This window comes from Anoplophora glabripennis, unplaced genomic scaffold (assembly GCF_000390285.2).
Source record: "Anoplophora glabripennis isolate ALB-LARVAE unplaced genomic scaffold, Agla_2.0 scaffold50, whole genome shotgun sequence".
Lineage (NCBI taxonomy): Eukaryota > Metazoa > Arthropoda > Insecta > Coleoptera > Cerambycidae > Anoplophora > Anoplophora glabripennis.
The window spans coordinates 885,076-911,594 of NW_019416330.1; the positions used below are offsets into that span (position 1 = coordinate 885,076).

The 26,519-nt window shown below is 31.9% G+C and overlaps 2 protein-coding genes across 2 annotated transcripts in view; both read left to right on the top strand.

Annotated features, from left to right (window-relative positions):
* The first annotated feature begins 311 nt into the window (after positions 1–311).
* Positions 312–9,179, top strand: LOC108914666 (alpha-1,3-mannosyl-glycoprotein 2-beta-N-acetylglucosaminyltransferase). The gene is made up of 7 exons (XM_018720519.2): positions 312–897; positions 955–1,159; positions 1,481–1,709; positions 1,772–1,876; positions 1,931–2,021; positions 2,076–2,246; positions 5,830–9,179. Exons 1-7 carry the CDS (start codon positions 526–528, stop codon positions 5,941–5,943), a joined length of 1,287 nt encoding a protein of 428 aa, XP_018576035.1. The 5' UTR covers positions 312–525; the 3' UTR covers positions 5,944–9,179.
* Positions 9,180–10,987: 1,808 nt separating this feature from the next.
* Positions 10,988–26,519, top strand: part of LOC108914626 (eIF-2-alpha kinase GCN2) — a 20,840-nt gene continuing 5,308 nt past the window's right edge. The window contains 22 exon segments of the mRNA XM_023454132.1: positions 10,988–11,148; positions 11,206–11,375; positions 11,538–11,793; positions 11,966–12,272; positions 12,331–12,588; positions 12,650–12,811; positions 12,867–13,068; positions 13,377–13,629; positions 13,682–13,924; positions 14,273–14,421; positions 15,384–15,640; positions 18,856–19,143; positions 19,202–19,346; positions 19,397–19,676; positions 20,165–20,301; positions 20,353–20,501; positions 20,648–20,832; positions 20,886–21,119; positions 22,202–22,531; positions 23,646–23,809; positions 24,060–24,288; positions 24,374–24,531. Of these exon segments, the coding sequence (XP_023309900.1) occupies positions 11,092–11,148; positions 11,206–11,375; positions 11,538–11,793; positions 11,966–12,272; positions 12,331–12,588; positions 12,650–12,811; positions 12,867–13,068; positions 13,377–13,629; positions 13,682–13,924; positions 14,273–14,421; positions 15,384–15,640; positions 18,856–19,143; positions 19,202–19,346; positions 19,397–19,676; positions 20,165–20,301; positions 20,353–20,501; positions 20,648–20,832; positions 20,886–21,119; positions 22,202–22,531; positions 23,646–23,809; positions 24,060–24,288; positions 24,374–24,531 (4,613 nt within the window). The 5' untranslated portion in view covers positions 10,988–11,091.

A 26,519-nucleotide genomic window follows, 5' to 3' on the forward strand; every position in this document is an offset into this window, starting at 1 on the left:
CAATCTGTAAACAAAAATACAGCGCAGCTAACTTCATATTACACATTACAGTTAACCAATAAAATATTTTAAAGAAATCTCAAATGAACGATTTTAAATTTATTTAATCTACACATTACATAAAATAAATTTGCTTTAATTTCTATCTAATATACTATTGCTATGTCTTAAATGGGTTCTTTTAATTACTGTAACAACTAGTTAATTAGCAACCCGTTCCTATTTTCGAGTATTTTATTGGATCGATGTAATGCCAACACAAAGGTATGTGTATGACAAAGCATGCAAGGGCAACGTTTTTGGGAAATACAAAAATGTTCTTGATTTGACGTGTCTGTTGATCTCGGTTTATTTTATGGCTATGGAATGAGAGAATGTAGATAATACAAAAATTTAAGATTTTTGTGATCATTATGATAATTTTATGCATTATGCATGTAAAGGTACACTTGGTTATATCAAATTTTAAGAAGATATTCTGATATCACAATCTCTTCCAGTATTATAGTCAATTTTAAATATAACATGCGAATAAAACGCACAATTGTAGTGCTAGGTTTAATAACAATAACGTGGTCGTTGGTGTTGTATTTTACTTTATTATATCGTCCAATTTATTCAGAGACTTCTGTAAATGTCAATCGACAAATTGTGATTTTGGAACAAGGCATATCAGAACAGTTTAAGAAAAATAATGATATGATTAACAATGCTCAGAAGCTGTTAGAAATTAAAAAGAAAGGTGATCATGGACAAAGGCAAATACCGAAAGAAGCGTTGAACGTTAAAATTCCAGTACTTGTATTTGCATGTAATCGAGTAACAATTAATAAATGCTTAGATAGGCTTATACAGTATAGGCCTGATCCAGATCAGTTTCCTATTATTGTAAGCCAGGTAAATATAATTATAATGTATTAACTTAAAAGAATAAAATACTATATTTCTTTTTAGGATTGTAATCATGATGAAACTAGAGACGTAATAGAAAAATATGGAAACCAAGTATCTCTGATTCAACAGCCAGATCAGTCTGATATACAGGTTCCCCCAAAAGAAAAGAAATTTAAAGGGTATTTTAAGATTGCCCGGCATTATGGGTGGGCACTTAACCAAATGTTTTTTAATTTTAATTTTAGTACTGTTATTATTGTAGAAGGTTAGTTAAAACAACATTTCTTAAAAATATCTTACTTTGTTTTAAAAAATGTACCTCTGATTTCAAAAGAGAAATAAGAGTTTAATATGAAATTGAACTCGTTAATTTTGAGGTGATGGCTTATTTGTGAGAACTTGAAATACTAAGCACTCATTTGTATATTTTTTCTGAGTGTTGCAAGCTATTTAAAATTATCTGTTTTGTAGTATACCTATATAATTAATCATATCAAAAAATATTTAAATTTTTTAATCATTAAATCTTTCTACAATGCTACTAAAATGGCTGTTTCATACCAATAAATAATTTTTCTCTTATTAGATGATTTAGAGGTATCGTCAGACTTTTTTGAATACTTCCTTGGTACTTATCCACTACTAGTAAAAGACTCGTCACTGTGGTGTATATCTGCTTGGAATGATAATGGCAAAGAAGGGTTAGTAAATATGAATCGACCAGATCTTCTGTACCGAACAGATTTCTTCCCTGGTCTGGGTTGGATGTTGACAAAATCATTGTGGTTGGAACTGTATACGAAATGGCCAAGAGCGTAAGACATTAAATTATATTTTTTCCCAATTAGGTGGAATGATAATTGTTTTAATGTTTTAGCTATTGGGACGATTGGATTCGAGACCCACAGCAACGAAAAGGCAGATCCTGCATACGTCCTGAAATTTCCAGAACTAGAACATTTGGTAAAACAGGTGTTTCAAAGTAATATAATAAAATGATTGATTTCTTGAAAAAATAATTTTATTACTGTTTCAGTGGCATGTTTTTTGAAAAACATTTGAAATTTATAAAACTAAATGAGGAGTTTGTGCCTTTTACCAAAATGAATTTAACCTACTTATTAAAGGTTTGTCCTAGCATTTATTCTATTATAACAGGTTGATTATTAGGAAATTTTTAGGAAAATTATGACAGAAGCTTTGTTAAAGATGTTTACCAAAGTCCAGTAGTGAATTATCAAGACCTTCGAGAAGGTCGTATCGATTATAATAGTCCTGTGAGAATTACTTATAGAAACCGAGATGAATACAAAATTATAACAAAAAAATTAGGATTAATGGATGATTTTAAGGTTAGTATCTACTTATGCAGTATGGCCTAATAAAAATCAAGACACTCTCTTACATTTTTTTTAATGCAACTAAATATTGGGACCACATTATTTATTATAAATTTTATGTAAGTTCTCCAAATTCATTGCAACTATACAACAAAGTATGTCACAAATTCAGTAGTCGAGAAAGTTGATTTACATGTTTATTAAATAAAAACAGTTGAACAGTTCGGATGGAACAGATTGCTTATGGTTTAGTAATTCATAATGTCTCCTTTAGCCTTTATAACAACATGAATTTTCTTTGACATAGTGTAGACTAAAGATATACAAAACTCCAGAGTAAAAATTCTCAAATTTCATGAAGATTTCTTTTGAGACCAGGAATCACTTTTTAGAGGTTGTTCTGTAAGGACTTTTTCATATGGTGTTTTAATGTTTCAATGACTTGGTAGGTCAAATTTGCTTCCTCTAATCTTCCTGTACATATGAATTATAATGAAGGATTTATTTTCAACACCTACGTATTTTTGGGACAAAAAATATTACTGTGAAGAGTTTACAGATTAGAACAAATTCAATTATTTGTAAAATAGTCATCAAAATGGTTGTAGAATGTAGAATATGTTTATTCTATGGTTGTGTGACTTATTAACTGTTATTAGGATGGACATATTGCCTACTGAATAATAATATGCCACCCCCTCTCCCTTACAAGTCTCCTACTTCTGGGCTAATCCCTGCGATTAGAATGAGAGTTAGAAATATTATTATTATTATTATTATTATTATTATTATTATNGGAAGAGAATTATTATTATTATTATTATTTTATTAATATTATTACCAAAATTATCCTTCATCCAAATATATAGATATAGTGCTAATGTATGCAGTGAGTTCTATTTTGAGCAGCACCAGCATATTGTACATAACACACGGTTAGTTTTTTGCCTTTTTTAAGCATAAAATCTAGGTACCTTACTATACAGGGTGTTAATTAAGTATGTACAATAAATTCAACAGTATTTGAGTGATTTTAAGACAAAAAGTTTATATAAACATTGGTCCGCAGATGCTTCGTTTTCAAGATACAGCGTGTTAAACTTTTGTAAAGATACGAAAAACATTCAAGTGACAAAAAAGTTGTACTTTTAGTTTCTTAATTCAAAAAATATATAAAAATTACAATAAAGTCAGTGGCGTACATTTTTTTTGTCCAAAATATTCGTTAAGGTACCGCTCGGGAAGCCACTGGACTTAATAAATCTAATCAAGTTAGGGTTAAATTTGCCCCTTAACCTACAAATTACACTGACAAATTACAACAAAATTGGGTAAAGGGTATTTAAGATATTTACGAAATACCAATTTTTTTTACAAAAGTTTAACACTATCTTGAAAACGAAATGTTTATATGAACTTTTTGCCTTAAAATCACTCAAATAATCGTCTGTTGCATTTATTGTACATACTTAATTAACACCCAGTATATAAATTTTTGTTGCTACCCTTATTTAATATCCTCCTGTGGTTAAAAAGCTTTGCCAAAAATTGTATTGGACATTTTTAGGAAAATTTAAAAAATAATTGAATTGTATGTTACCAGATGTCCAGATTTTTACTACATCCAGACAATTTTGTATAGTATAGTGCATCCCAGAAGTAACGCAAAAAATTCGTATTTTATTTTGTGGTGCGTTTTCACAAAAACGCTAAAACACATCAATTAGTAAATCAGAAATCGTTTTGTCACGTTGCTTAAACCTTTTTTGCGCTATGTTTCATAGACCTATGATGTCATCCACATTTTTTTTTAAATAGCACCAAATACCTAATTTTTAAATCATAAAAGGATAGCCCTTTTGAAGGGAAATGCATTGATATATGGTTTGGCCTACTTTACTTTGATAGATGCAAAAAAAAGCCAAAGATTGGAATGGACATGGTTTAAAATAACAACAAAAATAGGTATCACAAACTGATGCGAGAACAGTGCCACAGCAAAAAATGAGAATTTGTAGATGTTTTGTGTTTTAGTTGGTTGTAGTTACATGTTTTTATGTAGATTGGGTAGTTTCACCCGCTCACAGCAGCTACACATTGTTTTGAGGATGACAATTAGCGAATGCAATAGTGCCACCTATTATCATTGTGACAGTTACAAATACCATAACTTTACATTACGATGGTGTTGCGTGATACAAAGAATTGAAATCCTAATTATGATTGAATACAGAGATAGGATTCATTTAAGTGAGATACAAAGAATTGAAATCCTAATTATGGTTGAATACGGAGATAGGATTCGTAGTTATGATGAAGTATGTCAATTATTCAATGCCAAGTATCCAGAACAACCAATACCTCCGTCTACAGTATGCATATTAGTACGCAAATTTGAAGACGCTGGACATGTTAGAGATCTGTCTAGATCTGGAAGGCCAATGACAGTGAGGAAAAATGATAGGCAAAATGTTATGTTAACTGTCACTGAAAATCCATACACTGTCGTTCGTCCTATCGCCAAAAACGCCAATACATCAATACATAAAAACATGTACCTACAATCAATCAAAACACAAAACATCTACAAATTCCCATTTTTTGCTGTGGCACTGTTCTCGCATCAGTTTGTGATACCTACTTTTGTTGTTATTTTAGACCGTGTCCTTTCCAATCGTTGGCTTTTTTTCACACCTGTCAAAGTAAAATAGGCCAAACCCTATATCGACACATCCCCCTTCAAATGGGCTTTCCTTTTATGCTTAAAAAATTAGGTGGTGCTATTTAAAAAAAATTTCGATGATCATAGGTCATAGGTTTATGAAACATAGCTCAAAAAATGTTTAAGTAACGTGACAAAATGACAATTCCTATTTACAAATTGACGTGTTTTAGCTTTTTTGTGAAAACGCATCACAAAATAAAATACGAATTTTTTGCGTTACTTCTGGGACGCACTGTATATCACACCCAACATTTTATTACAGTGTTAGAAAATCACAGAATGTCTCTTACTTTTTAGTTAAGTTACACACTGTTTAGTAATATATATGGACATGCCTAAATGCAAATGCTCATATTTCATTTTACTTTTTACTCTTATTTTTGTTTCTCTTATGGTTGACACTTATTACACTGACAAGACTTACTTGAAACAAAAATGTACGGTTTTTGTAGTTTTTCAATTGAGTCCAAGGACAAAGACTAAAGAAAATTTGAAACGGAATATACTACAAAAATTGATATACATATGTATGTTTCAATTTAACCTGAATAAGAATCTGTTGAAATTTTTACCCTAAGAAAATATCTATTAGTACCTACTCTAATTTTTGCATAAAGAAATGGTCATGTAGTTGTAAACTAATTAAGACAAGCCTCTTACATGCTCTCAATAGTTTTAAAATTGCTAAAATTGGGCAATAAATAAATATAGTTACCTTAGCAGAACACACTGCGTATAAAAAAATAATCCGATAAAATTTGTAAGCGGTTTCTTGGTGGTTAATAGGCGCATTTTATCACATCTCTTACAAAATAAAATAGATTTAGAAGATAATAACTTCTAATTTATACGTTTATTCTTTTTTTTTAGAGTGGAGTGCCTCGAACCGCTTATAGAGGAATAGTGACATTTTATTATAAAGAGAAAATGGTTCATCTAGCTCCAAACGTGAACTGGAAAGGCTATGATGTTAGCTGGAGTTAACCTACAAACAGCCATTGGCTACATCCAATATACTCAAATTTTTCAAAGCACTTTACGATGTCATCTGTGTACTAGAAAAAATATGGAGCAAATTAATTTTCAGATCAAAATAGGCTAGATCACGTCGGTTTTGTACCAAGAGTGCTACAATTTGGCAGATGATGGCCGGATCAATCTATATTCTTTTATAAAAAGTATCCATAGTGCTTTCAAATCTTTGGGTATATTGGAAGTAGCCATTAAATAAGTAGTGTGCTTAAACACAGCTCTGCAATTTGAGTGTTTATTTTGAGGAAATCATGTTCATCATCAAAAAATCAACAAATCATGCATGTTCATAAAATTATTTCACCAGCGGTGACGATTATTGATTAGGAAGCATGGGACCCAATCCTTTTTGAGAGAATAATTTCTACTCTCACATAAAGAATTTTCATGACGAAAAAATTTCAAAGAAAATTTGTGAAATATGGAATAAAAATAGGGGTTGTCAACCCCGAGATCTCCAAAGGTATGTGTGCAAAATATACAGGGTGTTATGAAATTCGTGGACACAGACTGTGGGATCATGTTAAGCTAGATAAGGTCATAAAAAATATCTCCATCATTTTTCAGTCAGACCGAAATTTTTCGAGATACGGCAGTTTTAAATAACCGAAAATAATAAAAATTTTCAATTTTTAACCATTTAATAAATAATTATGATAAACGAATTGTTCAAAATTTCCACCACCTGCTGCTAAACATGCTTCAGCACATTGTGCTACTGCTTTCTGGCGTTAATTGTTGTATTGTTTGAAACAATTAATGCCAATTCAGAAAGCATTTATTAATACTTTGACATTCGTCAGAGTACAGTAAAAGTATCTGTTAATACAAACTGTGAATATTATTCAAATTGTGAATATTATGATATGCTGTTGGCTCTCGGAGCTTCAAATAATCATGCAGGTGAAGCAGTGCGGTTGGCTTGGCAGAGGCGGTCCATTTGCTTGGCCACCTCATTCTCCAGACCTAACGCCATGTGATTTTTTCTTTTGGGGCTTCCTAAAAACGTTGATGTACAGAACGCCAGTGGCAAGTTTGAATGAGTTGCAGAACCGCCTATTTCAATCAATACAGCAAATAACACCAGAGGTGATGCGCAACTCCATTCGAGCAGTAGCTCAATGTGCTGAAGTATGTTTAACAGCAGACGACAGAAATTTTGAACAATTAATTGTAATTTGTTTGTCGTAGGTAATTGTTTATCTAATGATGGAAAATTGAAATTTATAATATATTTTTATTATTTTTGAATATTTTATACTGCTATATCTCGAAAAATACTGCTCTGATTGAAAAATCATAACGACACTTTTATCACCTTATCTAGCCTAATATGACCCCACAGTCCATGTCTGCAAATTTTGTAACGCCCTATATATATATATATTTGCATAATCAACTGATAGATACAAACAGGTGATTTTTAGTTATACCTATTTAAATTTTATTTTTCAAACTCCTTAAATGCTGTAACTTTGACTATGAAAATTGTAAAATATTTGGCACAGCTCTTTGAGAACTGAGGGTTTTCTGATTAAAATCTTCACCAACAACTATTTGCCATAAATTGTCAAAGATTTTTATAAAAATTACTGCTACACCAATTTAATTTCAAAGAACACACTTTGCTGCATACACTTAAAATTATACGATTCTTTTACATTTTACTATAAACACAACATAACACTACATCTACCTCAATTTTTACTACCTACTAATGAAAGTTATTCTTAAGAAAATGCATTTATTAGTTGTAGACAATTCTGAACACAGAACATCTCTAATATAAAATGACAGCGCTAATAGTGGCCACATGAGAAATTATTATTATTTCAGCCCCTTTTCACTATGTACCATGTACTTCAGTTGGCCAACGAAGGTCATTGTAACCAGAGACCATCATAATCCATGGTTATCAACCACACGCTGGCTAACATTTGACATTTCATTAACGTCATAATATTCTACATTTTATTTACTCAAAGTATCGTAATGTATGGACGTGAAAACGACTGTGCCTGCTATTGTGTTTAAATTACACACACCACCAAAAAACTGTTTAAAAGAATGTCGAGAAAGAGTATTGGCCATGGTTGTCCATGTGCCTCTGAGTGGTGACCAAAAACTGATACCAAACCAATTGCAAACCATTGTCTGCCAGCGTTATCCAGTTACAACCCTCTACATGATGGCCATTGCTCTCAATTGGCTACCATGGCCAATCATTAAGAGGGGCCTTCATGTGTGGCAAAAATCGCAGACATTTTTACATAACGACTCATAAGAGTTTAGTCTCCTCCGCCTCCGCGGATTAAAAAAATAATTTTGAATATTCAGGATATAATTTGCATTTCATAATGTTCTTCTGTTATTGTATTTTATATTGTTTGGTTATTGTCTTTTATATTATAGTTTTATTTATAAAAAATGCATCACCCTAGGCAAATATTATTTCAAATAAAAAAATGTGATATATTGACTCTTTGTTCAGCGAGTTTCTTATTGCAATTTCCATCACGTTAGGTGAAAACAAGCTGTTGTATGTTTGTTTCTGTAAAGCAGGACAGCTCCTCGCCTGCAAATATGTTAGAACCACTTCCATATTATTATGTTCGTTTACCCGTTTACCAGTCTGTAATTTGATTTTTCATCTCTTTAAGTTTTCCCTTCTTGCAAAAGTAAAATAATACAATTTCTAATAAATATTTATGTATTTACTGTACAGCAGCACTGAATATCATTTATTAAATAAACTGCCACTTATACTTTTTCGAAGGTAATTATATCAAAAACTTTCTGAACATCAAAATACATAAAAATAATCAAATCCAAACTGAAATATTTTCCTTAGAAGAGTGATTTTAAATTAACATAATAGATGTCACTGCTCTCATTATTTTCATAAGAAAATCGGAATTTTTATTTTAATTTGTGTATTTTAAAATAAATACAACTAAGTTGCGCAGAGCTATGTTTAGAGTCCTTTATGAAATTAGCATTCCAATTTGTTAATCATTTTCTCTATTACGTATCTTTTGTACAAGTTTTTATTTTAAATAATTTATTATTTATTTTTGTGATATTTTATTATTATATCTTAATTACCTACTTTCAGAAGACATAGGTAAACACGTTTGATTAAATTTTTGTTTTCACAATTGTTTGATAATAATGTAAATAATGTTATGGCTTCTTGTAAATAATAAAAATAATATGGTTGTTTAAATTTTTTAATTTATATGATTGTGCAAAAACAAATAATAGCATGAAAATCTCCTTAATTATTTATGTCCTCAAACAATTTTATTATATTATTGATGGTAAATTTCGTTATTTTCCGTTTCAAAAGGTCTCCAAAATGCGATGTAATAATATTAGTAAAATATCCCTCTTATTTCTCTCTTTTGCAATTGTAATATGAATCATTATTAGAAGGTGTCTATACCTAATAAATTAAAATTACCTGAATCACACCAAATTCCGCATTGCTGCACTGCACTGCTGGGCAATTTGTCAACAGCCGAGATTTATTTGCCCAGTGGCCCAATGCAGCTATGTATTTCGTTTGCCCGCGCTCGCATTCTTCAACTGGGTGTATACATTTCTACCACCTCCAAGTTTAGTTCGACCAGACCTGTATATGGGAACAAGTTTTTCAAATATTTCAATGGCGAGTTGCCGCGTCAGCGACCGAACCTGTCAACCTCTTGGTTCTTCAATTGATGTCGGAAAGACTATACAAACTCTATTCATTAAAGCGCCGATGTTTATAATGTAAATAGTATAATAAACATTAAACCTGTATCCACATGCTTGCTTGGTCACGGATCCGTTGTAACCACGTGATCATCATCAACATCCAATCCGTTATCACCAATGGAGTGTCAAGTCGCTTTATTGATGCCCAATTGGATATTGATGGTCACGTGGTTACAACGGATCCGTGATCACGCATGCATGTGGATCCAGGCTAAAGGACACAGTCAGTCAAGTAGTACTAACGCAGTATTTCTTTCCAAAACAGATTGATATACCCGCCACTGATTTATTGCAGCGTATTACAAGCAAACACTATATAGTGTTCTCTGGAATTACTCATTCGCTTTTGCACCAAAAAAAAATTTTTTTGTTACATACACATCCTAGAAGTAATCTGAATTGCCGGTATGTGACAGTTATGATCATAAATCTAGTTGGGGTCGTTATTAGTCGGTAAATATTTTTAAATTCTTCGTTTTTTTTTTTTTACTTTGAAAGGACAATTTTTTTTGCATCACACTGAAATTTGGTTGACCTTAGTCCTGGTGTCCCGAAATTCATGCAACAAAATTTGATCACAGATTCTTAAGACAAATTTAGGGGACCCGTATTTTTTATCCCCCCCCTGCCCGCTAACCTTTTCTGTTTCAGAGACAGCCAGGATCAAGAAACGAAGACAACGACACACACACACATACACACCCCCCATACCCTCCTTAACCCTCCCCTCCCGCGCTAGCCTAAGGGCCACCTTAGCAAAGCGCATCCCAGGCTGCATAGCCGCACTACCCTACCCAACCATACCACACATAAACATGACACCACCCCCGGGGTTCACACAGACGAGCCGGCGAAGCAAGAAGAGCGCCAGAAGAAAGGGCCCTAGCCGGCGGGGCCCAGCCAGGACAAAAGGAGGTCCCACAAAGCGCCTACACCGGCCGCATTTGCGGTCGGGGTAGACGACGGATGAGGCCCACCTACGAAGGCTGTCCAGGCCTACACGAGATGAGGCAGGATAAAGAGGGATAATCCCCCTCGATCCCAAATCATTGAGGCCAATTTCTAGCCATAGAATAATTGCGCGGTCATCTTAGGTACATACCACACACGCCATATTACATACTTGACAATCTAGCTTTTTTTCAATATTATGGATTGAATGATCTATGTTCCATGTTCTGATTGTTCTGTGTTCAGTAACAGAACTGATAGATGAAGGTGACAGAAAATAAAAAGGTTAGAAATTGAATTGAATTTGGTTTGCAAAAAATTAAAAACGTTGAAAAATAGGAAATTTTTTATACTTAGTATAAAAAACAAAATATTTACAAAAATGTAACAATGTTTAGTGAAGAATCCTTGGAGGCTCGCCAGAAAAATGAATTTGAAGCCTTACAGGTAAATATAAACAATATTACAAATATGTTTTTTACTTAGCAAGGCTTTACAATATAGGCAATTTATGGCGATGATTTGAGAGATTTACGTGGTAAGTCTGTGTGGAATAAATGGAGACCGTTAAATTTGAGTCTTTCATTAACCCCACAGCAGGGAAGTTCTGGTACACAAGAAGTTTACGTAAAGCTAGATCTTCATATTATTTGTTCAGAAAAATATCCTGATAGGTAAGTAATTGTAAAACTGTGGAATTATCTACAATAAAGTTGTTTATAATATATCATTCATCATATAGCTACATCACTTATTTTATTTTTTAACCTTCTGTTTTCATATTAAAATGTCTTTGTGTCTGTTCTATTCCTTTCCGTAATGTGTATGATATATAGTGTCCCAAAAGTATTATTGGAAAATGGAAAAGGCCTCTCAAATGTAGTGTTATCTGAACTTCAAGAAAAATTAGAACAAAAAGCTAGTGAACTGAAAGGTGAGGAAATGATATTTCAATTATCACAACTTGTTCAAGAATTTTTGCACTATCACAATAAGCCAGCGTCAAAGAGTTTCTATGATGAAATGTTGCAAAGACAAAAGGAAAAAGAACAAAAGGATTTACAAGCAAAAAAGAATGAACAAGATAGACAGGTGTGTACACCGCAACTAATTTCCCTATTAGAAATCAAAAAAATTGATGTATTTCCCAAAATATACTTGAATTGAAGTTAACATAACTTTACTTATTTTATAATTAAGTATAACTAGTTATAAATACTCGGATTTAGTCGTATAAAATAGTAGATTCTTTTTATCATTTTAGAGACAGCACATGAGGGAGGAAATCCAATCAAGGCAAGAAATATTAAAATCTGAGGTAAGGTTAAGAAGGGAAAATAGACAAAACTCAGAAAATGATGAAGAATTTGAAACATCTAGAAGGTTTTCAGTTGTTACAAGGTATGAAAATAATTGAATGTACCTTACACATGTTTATAATATGTAAATATTAATTTTCAGAAAACGTGATGATAGTTCTACAGAAAGCAGCGACGAATACCCATGTCAGCACAAAGGTACCACAATGATTGAATTCAATAGAAGAGAAGTTCAGAGAGGGCAGTGTATAAGTAATGTGTTTACATACCTTAAAATGAGTTTTATTATATATTACTTTTTACATTGCAGAACACTCCACTCCTTGTCATGTAGTATTTAGCGGCTTGGATAATGAAACGGGTGAATTAGTTATAATTAATGAATGGCACATCAAAATTAAAACTAAAAGTGATTCTTTGTATATTCAACGACAACTAAGCAGTATTGAACAAGAAATTAACTACTTAATTAAACTGAAACACATAAATCTAGCTCACTATTATAGCCTTAAATATCAAATAGATGACAATAAAGTAATAGTTTATTTGTTGAAAGAATTCATTAATGGTGAGAAAAAAAATAAAGTCAAACTTCAAGTAAAAGTATAGTTAAAATATATTCATTATAGGTTCCAATTGTTTTTCTTTATTTTCCAATCAAAATATAAAGGTCGATGTAGACTTTATCAAATATATCGCCAAAGGCATTCTTATAAGTCTCGAGTATTTACATAGGAATAACGTGGTTCACAAAGACATTAAAGACACTAATATATACATAAATGATACAGGTAAGTTTGCTTCTTAATGTTTTTTTCGAGTGATATAATTTTTTAAATTTTGAAGGTCTCGTTAAGTTAGCAAACTATAGTATTCATAGGAGATTATCTGATTTAATATCTCATATTCATAGTACCTATACTAAAAAGACTGATATTTTTAATTTTGGAAAACTCCTGTTATCTCTCTTACAAGGGAATGCTGTTAATGATGAGAATCTGGTGATTCCAAATTCAATACAGTCGGATTTGTATGATTTTTTAACAAGGTATGTATGTTCAAAAAGTCCATAAACTGAAGAAACAACAGTAGATATATGTAGAGTCTGAGGATAAGCGACTCGTGACAAAACTGGCCTCGGTTTACTAATATAAATAAGAACACATTCATAGAAAATATGTGACAACAACAACACATAGTTTGTGCTGACATACAAAGTAAACAACTAGAACGACGTTTCTGACCCACTGTGCTAAAAGCCTCAACTCTGGATATATACACCGGACTTGTTCATATTATTAATAGCAAAGCAAATAACTTTTTAACGGCAAGGGAATTATTTATCTTTGGTTTTAGATGCCTTGCAAAGGATGAGTCTGAGCGCTATACAGCAGCTCAATTATTGAATCATTCTTTTTTCCATAAAACAACAGTACATCTCTCTCCGAAACATGTAGCTGAGGAAGTAGCTCTGGAAAGAAACGTGTCTCCTGAAATGGTCCACCATTTATTAGCATTAAGTCAGTTATCTAACGGACAATCTAGAATTAATAGCGAATTTGAATTCTTGCAACATCTGGGCAAAGGAGCCTTTGGGGACGTTATAAAAGTAAACAGTTCTGACAATTGTATTACCTGTGTAATCACTCTTTAGGTTGTAGGTGAGGAACAAACTAGACGGTTGCTATTATGCAATTAAACGGATTCGACTAAATCCCAAAAATAAGACTCTTAATAAGAAAATCGTAAGAGAAGTTAAGTTATTATCAAGACTAAATCATGAAAATGTTGTTCGTTATTATAATTCATGGATAGAGACAACTACTATTAAGGAAGAAGTGGACAATAGTACTAGTACGTCGTCTGTTGAACAGAATATACCTAAAATTATTAGAAGAGACGAGGTTAGCTATTTATTCAAGTTTTTTTTTATATAATCAGTTTAAACATTTAAAAATGTCATTTAATAGTAACTCTTGAATTACCTTAATTTTGGAATGACCTTTAAAATTGTTTAAATAAACATCTGGACCTTACAACCAATGTTGTAGACTTGTAGGCATATATGCTCTGCTTAAATGTTCTGTTATGTAGCTTTTTTGCGAAAATAATTGTATTGATTTTGTTTTCTCAAAAAAATTTGTAACTCTTTTAAAACCGATGATCCCCAAATTTCCAACAATAAAAAAAATTGCATATGTAACCATCATTAAGGAAATATATACATATTTATATACTAAATGTCTTTTTAGTTCACTTTAAATGATGACATTGAAGCTTTGGCTCCACCTATAAAAAATGTTGAGGTTTCCATTACGTATGACAGTAAATCACAAGTAACTTTCAATAGTCCATCTGACGAGGACTCTAGTGAGGATGATGATGAGGCTTGGGGTGCTGTGTAAGTGTTTAAATATACCTACATTTCATATTTTAGAATATTTTAATTAATTAATAAGATTTACAGAAAATTTCAAATAATTACAAAAAATCATGTTGCAATAAGAAAAATATAGTATAGACTCTTTAATCCGAACTAATTAAAACATAGGCTTAAAGAGATAAGTTCGAATTACCGATATTTTCGGATTACTGGATAGTAAATATGTACATATGTAAATATATATATGTTTATGTTATAATATGAATTAGATTTTGTGTTACTGAGAAGGCAAAAAATAACAATAAAACCAAACATTATCGTAAAATATGTCGTATAAATATGTTTGCACGGCAATAATATTTCAACTAAAAAGATCTAATCGACAAAGTTTTCGACTCGCACAAAAGGGTTTCCCCGAGACTGCCGGGGAATTACGTTTTTAGCAGTTACTTTTTATTTTGTAGTCTGACTTTATAATCCGAATTATATACGTTAAACCGAATTTTGTTCGAATTAAAGAGTTTTGTTTCGGACCATCGAAACGGGTATTCGTCGGATCGTCGGGCCGGATTAGTGGATATTCGGATTAAGGTGAGTTCGGATTAAAGAGTCTATACTGTACCATCATAATTTTCAATTAACATAACAGTATTAAAATTAGTTTTAAAAATTACAGTAGATAAATTGAAGTAAGGGTGATGCTTACACAAATTTTGTAGGCCTTCAATATCTAGTGAGCATTGCAATCGATTTCCCCAGATTTAAACATTTATCATTTTTAATTATTGGGTTTATTGCTTTTATTGTCCTATTGTAACAGTTAAGTAACAATTCGTGTTTGTGGCAGTTCTTAGATCTGGCAGAAACACCTGCGTTGCCCCCTAACTGCCTTTAAAGCTGTGGACAATGTTAGGAATTAGACGTTGCTCTGTATATCTACTAATATTACTAGACTATATAAAAATAAAAATTATTTTCAGTTATAGCGAAGAATCAGATTCAGATGGCATTGAATTTGAACATGATTCTGACACGCTCTCAAAAGACACCTCGGTATCTGTCACTTCATGTAGAAATACGGATTCTACGGAACCCTCCCAAGAAATAGTTAAACAAATTGATTTCATGTATATACAAATGGAATTTTGCGAGAAAAGCACCCTAAGAATAGCTATAGATAAGAATTTATATCTTGATGAAGATCGAGTTTGGAGACTTTTTAGAGAAATAGTTGAAGGTAGATAATCTGACATACAGGGTGTAAATTTAAGTGAGGGTCAGTGTTTNGGCCCACCTACGAAGGCTGTCCAGGCCTACACGAGATGAGGCAGGATAAAGAGGGATAATCCCCCTCGATCCCAAATCATTGAGGCCAATTTCTAGCCATAGAATAATGGCGCGGCGCGTATTTTTTATTTTTGCCAAGTGGCCCCCTCTTTCGGAGTTACAGCCCCATGAAGTCCGCCCCTAAGAATAATATTTTTTTATATCGCATAATCCTGTTGTATGAGAATCACTAAATTTGGTACACAGGGGTTTTATGACATGTGGAATCTGATTGTGCTACGTTTTTTGGTGGGGAGCCCCCTTAAGACAATTTTTCGTGGGCCCCCGTGTCTGGAGCCAAAAAAATTTGGTCGCATATTTAAATTTTTTAAAAATTATTAGTCCACTAGAAAGCCATTAAATTTAGAAACTTTTTTGTCTTTAACTTTTTTCGTAAAACGCAATGTTTTCGAGAAAAATGTCAAAATGTGATCGAATGCATATCGTGATTCGCTATTTTCCTGAAAAACATTGCGTTTTACGAAACAAATATCAAGAGACAAAAAAGTTTCTAAATTCAATGGCTTTTCTAGCTAACTAATAATTAAAAAAAAAATCAAATTTGCGACCAAATTTTTCTGGTTCCAAAGACAAGGGGAGCCACGAAAAAGTGTCTTAAGGGGGTTTCTCGCCAAAAAGCGTAGCACTGTAGGATTCCACAAGTCATAAAACCCCTGTGTACCAAATTTAGTGATTCTCATTTCTCGTACAACCTGGTTTTGAGAGATAAAAGAGACTTCTTAGGGGCAGATTTCAGGGGGCTGTAACTCAGAAAAAGGGAGCCAGTTGGCAAAAAGAAAAAAATTGTTAAGAATTTATGACCAAATTTTGTTGCATGAATTTCGGGANCAGTATTAAAATTGGTTTTAAAAATTACAATAGATAAATTGAAGTAAGGATGATGCTTACACAAATTTTGTAGGCCTTCAATATCTAGTGAGCATTGCAATCGATTTCCCCAGATTTAAACATTTATCATTTTTAATTATTGGGTTTATTGCTTTTATTGTCCTATTGTAACAGTTAAGTAACAATTCGTGTTTGTGGCAGTTCTTAGATCTGGCGGAAACACCTACGTTGTCCCCTAACTGCCTTTAAAGCTGTGGACAATGTTTGGAATTAGACGTTGCTCTGTATATCTACTAATATTACTAGACTATATAAAAATAAAAATTATTTTCAGTTATAGCGAAGAATCAGATTCAGATGGCATTGAATTTGAACATGATTCTGACACGCTCTCAAAAGACACCTCGGTATCTGTCACTTCATGTAGAAATACGGATTCTACGGAACCCTCCCAAGAAATAGTTAAACAAATTGATTTCATGTATATACAAATGGAATTTTGCGAGAAAAGCACCCTAAGAATAGCTATAGATAAGAATTTATATCTTGATGAAGATCGAGTTTGGAGACTTTTTAGAGAAATAGTTGAAGGTAGATAATCTGACATACAGGGTGTAAATTTAAGTGAGGGTCAGTGTTTTAGTCAGTGTATTCTCCAGAATACTAATTTATAATTAGTTTTTTAAACAGCACTTTTTAACTCAACTGTATGAAACTAAAGGAGTGGCAGAGAAAATGCATGGAAAATAATTTTATAAAAACAATATCTTATTTTAAAGCCACCATACTTTTTTTGTCAAAGCAGACGAAACACCGAGCATTAAAAAAATGTTTTTAAAAAATTAGTATTTTTTGCTTGAATCATTAAATATTAACTGATATGTGGATAGGCATAAGTTATTAGTTGTGAGTAAAACTAATTTATGTCTTAAAATAATTATTATTACTACTTTAAAATCATTGCAAGTTTTTAATAAAAATTATTTGTTACTATATTCTTTTAAAGCACAGGTTTAGTTTGTGAATCTCAGTGACGATGACCTCTGAATTGGCGTAGTTTAGATAAACTAAATCAGTGATCGGAACCATACGATAATTATCGTACGTATGTGATAATTTCATGCCTACGATGTACGATGGCACATTATTATTGTACTCAGATTTCACGATAATTTCCATGATGATGAATTTGAGAATTCATTTTATTCTTATCCTGATAGCCAATATCACTATGATTCTTTTTTTCTTTTTACTCGTAAAGCTATTTATTGGCTCATTCCTTGGTAACGTAACGAGAAAATCCATATAGTTCCATATAAGTTCCATACTTTGTTCCTTCATTACCTTTGTAACTTATGAAATATGTTTCCAAAGCTTAAGGTAGCCTCCTTATAAATATGACCCNTAAATTTAAGTGAGGGTCAGTGTTTTAGTCAGTGTATTCTCCAGAATACTAATCTATAATTAGTTTTTTAAACAGCACTTTTTAACTCAACTGTACGAAACTAAAGGAGTGGCAGAGAAAATGCATGGAAAATAATTTTATAAAAAAACATTGCTTACAATGTCTTATTTTAAAGCCACCATATTTTTTTTGTTAAAGCAGAGGAAACACCGAGCATTAAAAAAATGTTTTTAAAAAATTAGTATTTTTTGTTTGAATCATTAAATATTAACTGATATGTGGATAGGCGTAAGTTATTAGTTGTGAGTAAAACTAATTTATGTCTTAAAATAATTATTGTTACTACTTTAAAATCATTGCAAGTTTTTAATAAAAATTATTTGTTACTATATTCTTTTAAAGCACTAGGTTTAGTTTGTGACGATGACCTCTGAATTGGCGTAGTTTAGATAAACTAAATCAGTGATCGAAACCATACAATAATTATCGTACGTATGTGATAATTTCATGCCTACAATGTACGATGGCACATTATTATTGTACTCAGATTTCACGATAATTTCCATGATGATGAATTTGAGAATTCATTTTATTCTTATCCTGATAGCCAATATCACTATGATTCTTTTTTTCTTTTTACTCGTAAAGCTATTTATTGGCTCATTCCTTGGTAACGTAACGAGAAAATCCATATAGTTCCATATAAGTTCCATACTTTGTTCCTTCATTACCTTTGTAACTTATGAAATATGTTTCCAAAGCTTAAGGTAGCCTCCTTATAAATATGACCCCCATTCAAAATTGCACAATGTATATTTAATTTTTAAAGTAAAACAATATTGCATTTAGTGAGAAATAATTGTTTTTGCTAGGTTTAGCGCATATTCACCAACAAGGAATGATCCATAGAGATTTGAAACCTGTAAATATATTCTTAGATTCTGATGATCATGTTAAAATAGGGGATTTTGGTTTAGCCACAACTGTGTTAAAGTCAAGGCAAAATGAATATGTGTTTTCCAAAAGCCTTATAGAAAGTGAAAGAGAAGAAACAGATGAAAGCAAAACCGGGCAAGTAGGCACTGCTTTGTACGTAGCACCTGAAATAAATGGAGTATCGAAAGTGGTGTATAACCAGAAAGTTGATATTTATAGCTTAGGTAATTTTTTACTTTTTCTTTTTCAGAAGTATCGATATTGAGCATGATTTTATTTTAGGCATAATCTTATTTGAAATGTGCTATAAACCTTTAGAAACCTCAATGGAAAGAATAAAAATACTAACTAAATTAAGAATGAAAGAGATTACATTTCCAGAAGATTTTGTTGCTAGAGAAAAAAAGAAGAAACAATTTCTTATAAGGTAATAATGATCTTCCAGAACTAACAGAACCAATTTATTGTTTTTTGCAGGTGGTTATTAGATCATGATGTTTCAAAACGCCCCACTTCTCAGGAACTTTTACAATCTGAGCATGTCCCTCCACCGGTACTAGAGGAATGTGAACTAAGAGAACTAGTGAGACACACACTAAGTAATCCCCAATTAAAAGGTTACAAATACCTCATCGCTTCTTGTTTTAAACAGTCAGTCACGCCAGCTCAAGATATAACTTATGACAAAGATCCTTTCACGCCTAATACTATGAAGCCTTTGCAGTTGTATGATTTCGTCAGACAAGTCTGTGTAAAGGTAAGTATTGGTATTTTTAATGTTATATTTTGATGAGGTAATGACTGTAAAATCATTCCTGCAAGCAGGAACCAGTTAAGACAAACTGAGTACTGACAGAAAGCTAAAAATGGACTGTATCTAACAGAATCTCGAGTTTTTTTAAATTGCAACTGTGAACTTGAAAACACTTGGAAGATGAATCTGAAAATCAATTCGTCCACCAACTTCAATAATTTTAATTTTGGTAATTAGAAATCGTAGAGAACAAGTCCTCATTAGATTAATCTTGAAGAAACGAATCTAAGATGCCAAGTCCTAACTCAATAAGGAGTTAAATTTGAGCAGATACCCTAAATTTTAAACAGCGCTCTTTCAAGCCTCATTTTTCAAAATTGCTCACTGCGTTTGAAAATTTACCCTGTAAAATGAACAACTATCGAGATGAGTCTAACTCTCGCAGTTATGTCACGGCCCGGAATTCTCTTTCTATTAATTTCATATTTTAGATTTTCAAACAACATGGTGGTCAGAACTTGTCCACTCCACTTTTAATACCTAAGAGCAAATTTTATGAGGGTATGGACTCTTGTGTTAAACTTATGACCCACTTTGGTAGTATTGTATCTTTACCACATGATCTCAGGTCAGTATTTATTATATGTTTTATGTTGGAACTCTAATAATTTTGTTAAAGGGTTCCATTTGCTAGATATATAGCTTGGAATGGAATTAGCCTATTAAGGCGATATTCAATCGAGAGGGTGTATAGAGAAAAAAAGGTTTTTGGTTTTCAACCTAGAGAACTTTATGAATGTGCATTTGACATTGTAAGCCCAATGCAAGGTAATGTATTCATTCATAATTTTTATAATATAGTTTTTGTGAAGATACGTAATATCCTGAAATATCTAAATCAATTTTCTTTTCATCCAAAAAGTTAGATACTGTTTTTGTTTTTAAATAAAAAATCGTGCATATATGTATTTTAGGTAATCTTGTATCGGATGCTGAAGTACTCTATATTGTATACGAGATAATAAACGAGCTACCTGGTGTTAAGCACAAACGTTTCCTGATAAAACTTAATCATACATCATTATTAAAAGCAATTTTACTGCATTGCGGTATAAAAGACAAACATCAAGAAGTTTATAGTATGATTTCGGATGTAAAGGTAAAATTTTACGAACATCTTAGACATGTTTATATATTTCATATCGTTTTCAGGAGTGTAAGGTGCCAAAGTACGAAATGCAGAATTATTTTATAAAGTTAGGATTATCGGATAACACAATCAATTTATTATTGAATCTCTTTAATTCGGAATTTGAGATTTCAAAGGCTGTAAATCAATTTCAAATGATTACTAAAAAGAGATCAGGAGAGGCAAGCCGACTAGCGGCGCAGGCTCTGCAGGATCTAAAAATTATTGGACAAAATGCTGAAGCTTATGGAGTGAAGGTAAGCCCATATCAGTACAAGTTTGTTTTTAATGGCACACCCCTGTTACTTTTATAAGAAATGTTTGACTGTTGTGAAATTTGATACCTAATAAGTGTCTAAGGATATGGTCGATCTAATGTGAGCCATTGCTTTGTTGCCAGATTACTACTTTTTCAGATCTAGCAGAAAACTGAAGTGAAAATGTATAGAATGTCCCATTTAAAAATATTAAGATTTCTGTTGTATCTAAAAAAGTGTCCCTCAATCTTGTGACGATTATACAGTAATTAAAATTACAAGTGAGAAAGCTCGTGACAACTAAGTCTAAATCACCTACTTGCCTTCCTACATCGGTTTCAAAGAAATATCTGTTTTCCTTGGTGCAACTTCTTCGAGGTTATGTTTTTCGAAAATTCGAAAAATTTTCTACATAATTTGGCAACCCCGCACTAAAATGATAAACTGTTTATATTGCCATATATAAAATTTTTTCAGAAATCCATATGTTTGAAAGTATACAGGGTGTTCCATTTAAAAAATGTAATATTTGGTGTGTCTTGTTTTCACTCATCGCCCTGTGTGTTTCAAATTAATTTTGTCCTTTAGGTTTTTTGATTCTATACAACTTTTATATAAACTTTTTATCTGTATTTTTGAGTAACAAGGGAATTATTTTACTTTCTCGCACTAATGGCCCACCCTGTATAAACAACAATCTTGGATTTTTTAAGTATTATTTCCTTTTTTTGTGAGTACATTTTTATCATAATTTTAAATATTGAGCTGTACTGTATTTTATACCGTTTTATCTCACTTTTTTGTTTCTTATAACTTTTGTATTGAATTGATGGGTTTATATCTTTAATATTATTTTGTTAATAAAAATAACGCAATTGCCCTCATTAGACAATTATGTTCTTTTAGCCCTGAACATCAAGTTTGGTATCATATAACACTTATAAAAGTTATAGGTGATATGTCGTTAAAAAAACGCCCTGTATATTCTTAACTAAATGTATTTTAATGTTGTGAATAAATTTCAGTCTCAGCTTGTAGAATTTTATTTTGGTCAACTTTATACCTCAATGATATAATTTTAGTTCGATATTGTGGTGTCTCCTGGTCTAGTATATAACGTTCATCAGTATTCAGGCATGATCTGTCAATTCGTATGTGATTTAAAGAAAAAACATAAGCACGCAAATATGGAAGTATTAGCTGCCGGTGGTAGATACGATTCTATGATATCGTTTTACCGCAGTATCATGGAACAAGCTAATATGCTCAGCAGAGATGTTCAGCAATCGGCAGTTGGGGTTTCCATTTCTCTGGACCGGTTAGTGCAGGCCTTGCAAAAGGAGCAAGTAGACTTTCTGGATGTTGTCGTTTGTTCCATTGGTACGAAGAATTTGATTAGGGAAACAACAAAGGTAAATCTTCTATTTCATATTATTTTACTTTTAAACTTTACATTTAAGATAGTTGTTTTTCAGTCATGTTCTTATATGTATAATAATTTGGCTAGTATTTAGCCAGTAAATGAAATTTGTAATATATGTAAATCAAAAGGTAATTCGTTTCAGATTGAAACTTGGTTTAATCGTTAGTTTATGCAAAAAGAAATATTTCCCAAATAGTATGGGTTTAAAACAACAAGATCATTGTTTAAACAATGATTATTTCAAGTCTTAATGTTTATAAATAAACAAGTTATGAATTTAAAAAAACACTATCTCGGCTAAAAATGGTCCTAGTACAATATATTTTTTTTTAATTCGTGAAAAATTACGAATATCAAAGCGGCTTTAAAAAATATTCATTTTTCGCAAAGTTATTAACGAAGTTATACACCGTTTTGAGGAGGTTAGCCTATGAAATTACAATTTCCAATTGCATATCTTGAAAATATGTCAAGACGAAACAAATGAGCCCTCATAAGGCCCTTTATTATAACACTAACAACCGCGTTTTTGCTATTGAAAAAATACTATTTCTAATAAATAAATGCAAAAACTCGAAACAAATAAATATTTTTTTACCAAATTTTCAGGGTTTCTTCAGGGTAACAAAATACAACTTTCACTGCAGTTTAGAGAAGATTTTTGCTTTTTTCTTCTATTTATAGCAAATTAAAATTTCGCTGGTTTTTTGCAATTATTTAAACAAATTGTTAATGGATTTTAATGTGAGGTCTCAGATGAAACATTTTTTGAAAACCTATAAGTATAAACAAAAACTCCTGTTGGAGAGCGCTTTTTAATGCAGCTAAAAAACTCCATTTTTCATTGTTTTTTTTTAAATATACAGGGTGTTCAGTACGGAATGTGACATGCTTCAAGAGTAGTTGCCTTGATTGAAAATAGACCGATTTAATTCGAGTTACCTTTACCTAAAACAGAGAGGTATTACCAATAAAAAAAAAGCAAAAAAGATGTATAAGCGCATGTTCACATTCAGCTACCCCAAAAAATGGAAGGAAGCTACCCTTAAAAGTATTTCACATTTTTTATTGGGCACCTAGTATTATATGAATTACCTATTTAGGTTTTAAGAAGTTTATGGGCAGCAGGCATAAGAAGTTCTTTAGTGGAAGCCGCCAATATAGAAGAGATACAAGAGCAACTGAATGAACTGAAAGTTTCCCATACTATAATTTTGAAGGATAACGACCAAGGAACAGTGAGAGTTCGAAGTTGGGACAAAGATAGGTGAGACAACACATACTCTTTGTAATTTCTAATAAAAAAAATATTGACAGTTGTTAAGAATTCAAATCCCCATTTAAATAATCTTAAAATGTTCAGAAGTCTGCTGTACAGACAAAAATTCAAAGGTGTAAATTTTGCTTTTTTGTATAGTGTTGATTAACTGGCATGTAGAATTCATTTGATCGGTGGAACTACTATTACTGTAAAACATCACCTGTTTTCAGAGTTTTGCAATTAAAAATGTCAGTAGATTTCAGGAAAAATTGTTCACGACTACTGAATTAGTAGAAAATGTTCAGCGTATATTAAAAGCTGGGAATGAGGGGTACCAGGAAAATGTAAGTTCCCCTAATATTTTGTCAAAATCAGAAAGCCGCACTTACTATGGTGACCGTGGTGACCACTGCCAAGAAGCTAATGTAAATGTATTGTTTGCTGACAAAATGTCCTCCAATTCAAGAAAAAGATACGAAAATCAGGTACAGAAACATACAGCAACTTTTTGTGGTGCATCAGTTAAAAATTGCACCAGTTTATAGCATTTAAATACATTTTATATTTCAGATCAGATCTCAGTTGGATGGTTTATTTAAAAAATTGACGGGATACGTCATTGTCTTAGCCCTTACCATAGAATCAAATGTGATAAGAACTTTAGCGTCATATTTAGAATTTGACTCTGAATACCAATTCCAAAAATCAGTTGAGAATGTCATAGAAAGGTAAAATCATATTTTTTTATATCATAATTTTATTTCTTTAAGAACTATTGTAATTAATATTTGCACAAACAATATATCCTGACTCCACACTTGTGTTGTTCACGTATGAATATATGAAGTTTTAAATTTGGCCATGCACAACTGAAATGAGGAAGTTGCATCAAATTTTCTTTTGAGGCAAAATTTATTTAAAGTGCAGAAAATAACTACAAAAGTATGTTTCTATATGTAAAACCCCTTTAAACTGAACTATTAATATGTAATTAATTGGATTATAATACTACAGATTGTACAATTTTTAAAATAATAACAATTAAGTAAAAGTAAATAATATAAGAACTATCCGGCACACGTAGATTACATAAATACAAATGAGTGAGACAGGCTACAGAACACAGAACTACACAGACTACCGAGACCGAGACTCGTTTGGTTTGGACCAATACCGGATCGTGACATAAAAGCCAGCCATCTTTGTTTAAGGAGGTTTATAGGGTACGGATGTACGTCTAAAGTCTTAACGAGAATTTCTGTAAATTCGCTAGTGACTAAAGTAGTAAGTCTTTAGATTTAGCAACATTGCACTTGGCTGGCGCACTCGGCTCGGCGTTCGCTCGCTCGCATTCGATCATTCTGTTTGGACACCTGCGAATTTCAAATAATACGCTACGTCGAGACCGCGACATTGCCGCTATCACGCATATGGAAGTTAAGTTAGTCAACGACAGCAGTTTGAAGGAGATTTATTATAAATTATATATCTTACAAGTACCTAACCGATTTCTACAAGTTGTCATACGGTTCCTTAGATATCGGTTTCCTATTTATACAAGTTACTGTGGAAACTGTTCGTCAATTGTTGCGCATTCTAAGTGGAAAGGCCAAAAAAATCTACATTCTCATAAAACTTCGTACTAAATCGTGAAATATTATTTTATTAATATCTCGTCTCTTAAGTATCCAAACTAGTCATAATTTCTTTTGAGGATTTTCTTCATATTAATAAGCTTATATTAATTGTTTTATTATTATTTGTTTGTTAATTCCTTATCAGATAAACCTCCTTAACACTAAGTTTTCTTGTGTAGAGAATTATTTTCAATTTCTATATTTTTTTATAGGAAAACTATTAATTAAAAATTTATGCAGCAATTGACTTTTTACGATGCAAGGAATTTAATAAGAGAATAAAAAATGTGCAACTTCCCCATTGTTGCCATCTACAGTGCATCAAATTGATCCTTACTATGCAGCACATCACATTATATCGCTGTCGAACAGTAATCCAATACCGCAACCTTTTCCAAATCACTGACATGCTGCTTAATAGGGTTGTTGACTATAAAAACAAACCATATACAAATTGTTGTTGATACAAAGATTTTATATAAGAGAACCTGCCTGTATAGTAAAATTTTAAATATATGACAAATTAGTGGTAGAAATCATTTATGAATTTTTCTGTTACTTAAAAACTAGTCTGACGTCATAAGGGGCAATTAAACAAGAAGCTAGTAGCGATCCTATTGCATAATTTTGAAGAAGAAAATATATCAAAATTGTCCATCAAACCCTGTTACCCTGTTTCTTGTTTTTTAAACAAAAGTGACAGTAGTGACACAAGTAACAGCAGTCTATCAATTAAGGACGTTCGATACATCTCTTGCGGGGCAGGCGGTGTGGGAGGGAAGCCTATGCTTATACACGGTAGTTTCGTTGTAGTACCAACCTTACATAAACTAATTTGAGCGAACTAAATATAATATATACCAATGAAATTTATACAACACATATTAGCTTGCATATATTTTTTGTGTTTAATGCACGGCAATTAACTTTTTATTTGAATAAAAGTGTCTATTTATTCATTAAGAGCTTGTAAAATTATGGATGAAATCTGGCAACATTGTTATGGCGTGGTGGTAAAAGTTGGGTCAACTGTCATTACTGTCAACTTTGCGCTTATTCCGTAAACATGAATGAACATC

Coding starts and splice junctions, on each gene's coding strand:
- LOC108914666 (XM_018720519.2), top strand. CDS start 526: ATGCGAATAAAACGCACAATTGTAGTGCTAGGTTTAATAACAATAACG. Junction 1,877..1,930: donor GGTAAAACAGGTGTTTCAAA/GTAATATAATAA, acceptor TTACTGTTTCAG/TGGCATGTTTTTTGAAAAAC. Junction 2,022..2,075: donor ATTTAACCTACTTATTAAAG/GTTTGTCCTAGC, acceptor GGAAATTTTTAG/GAAAATTATGACAGAAGCTT.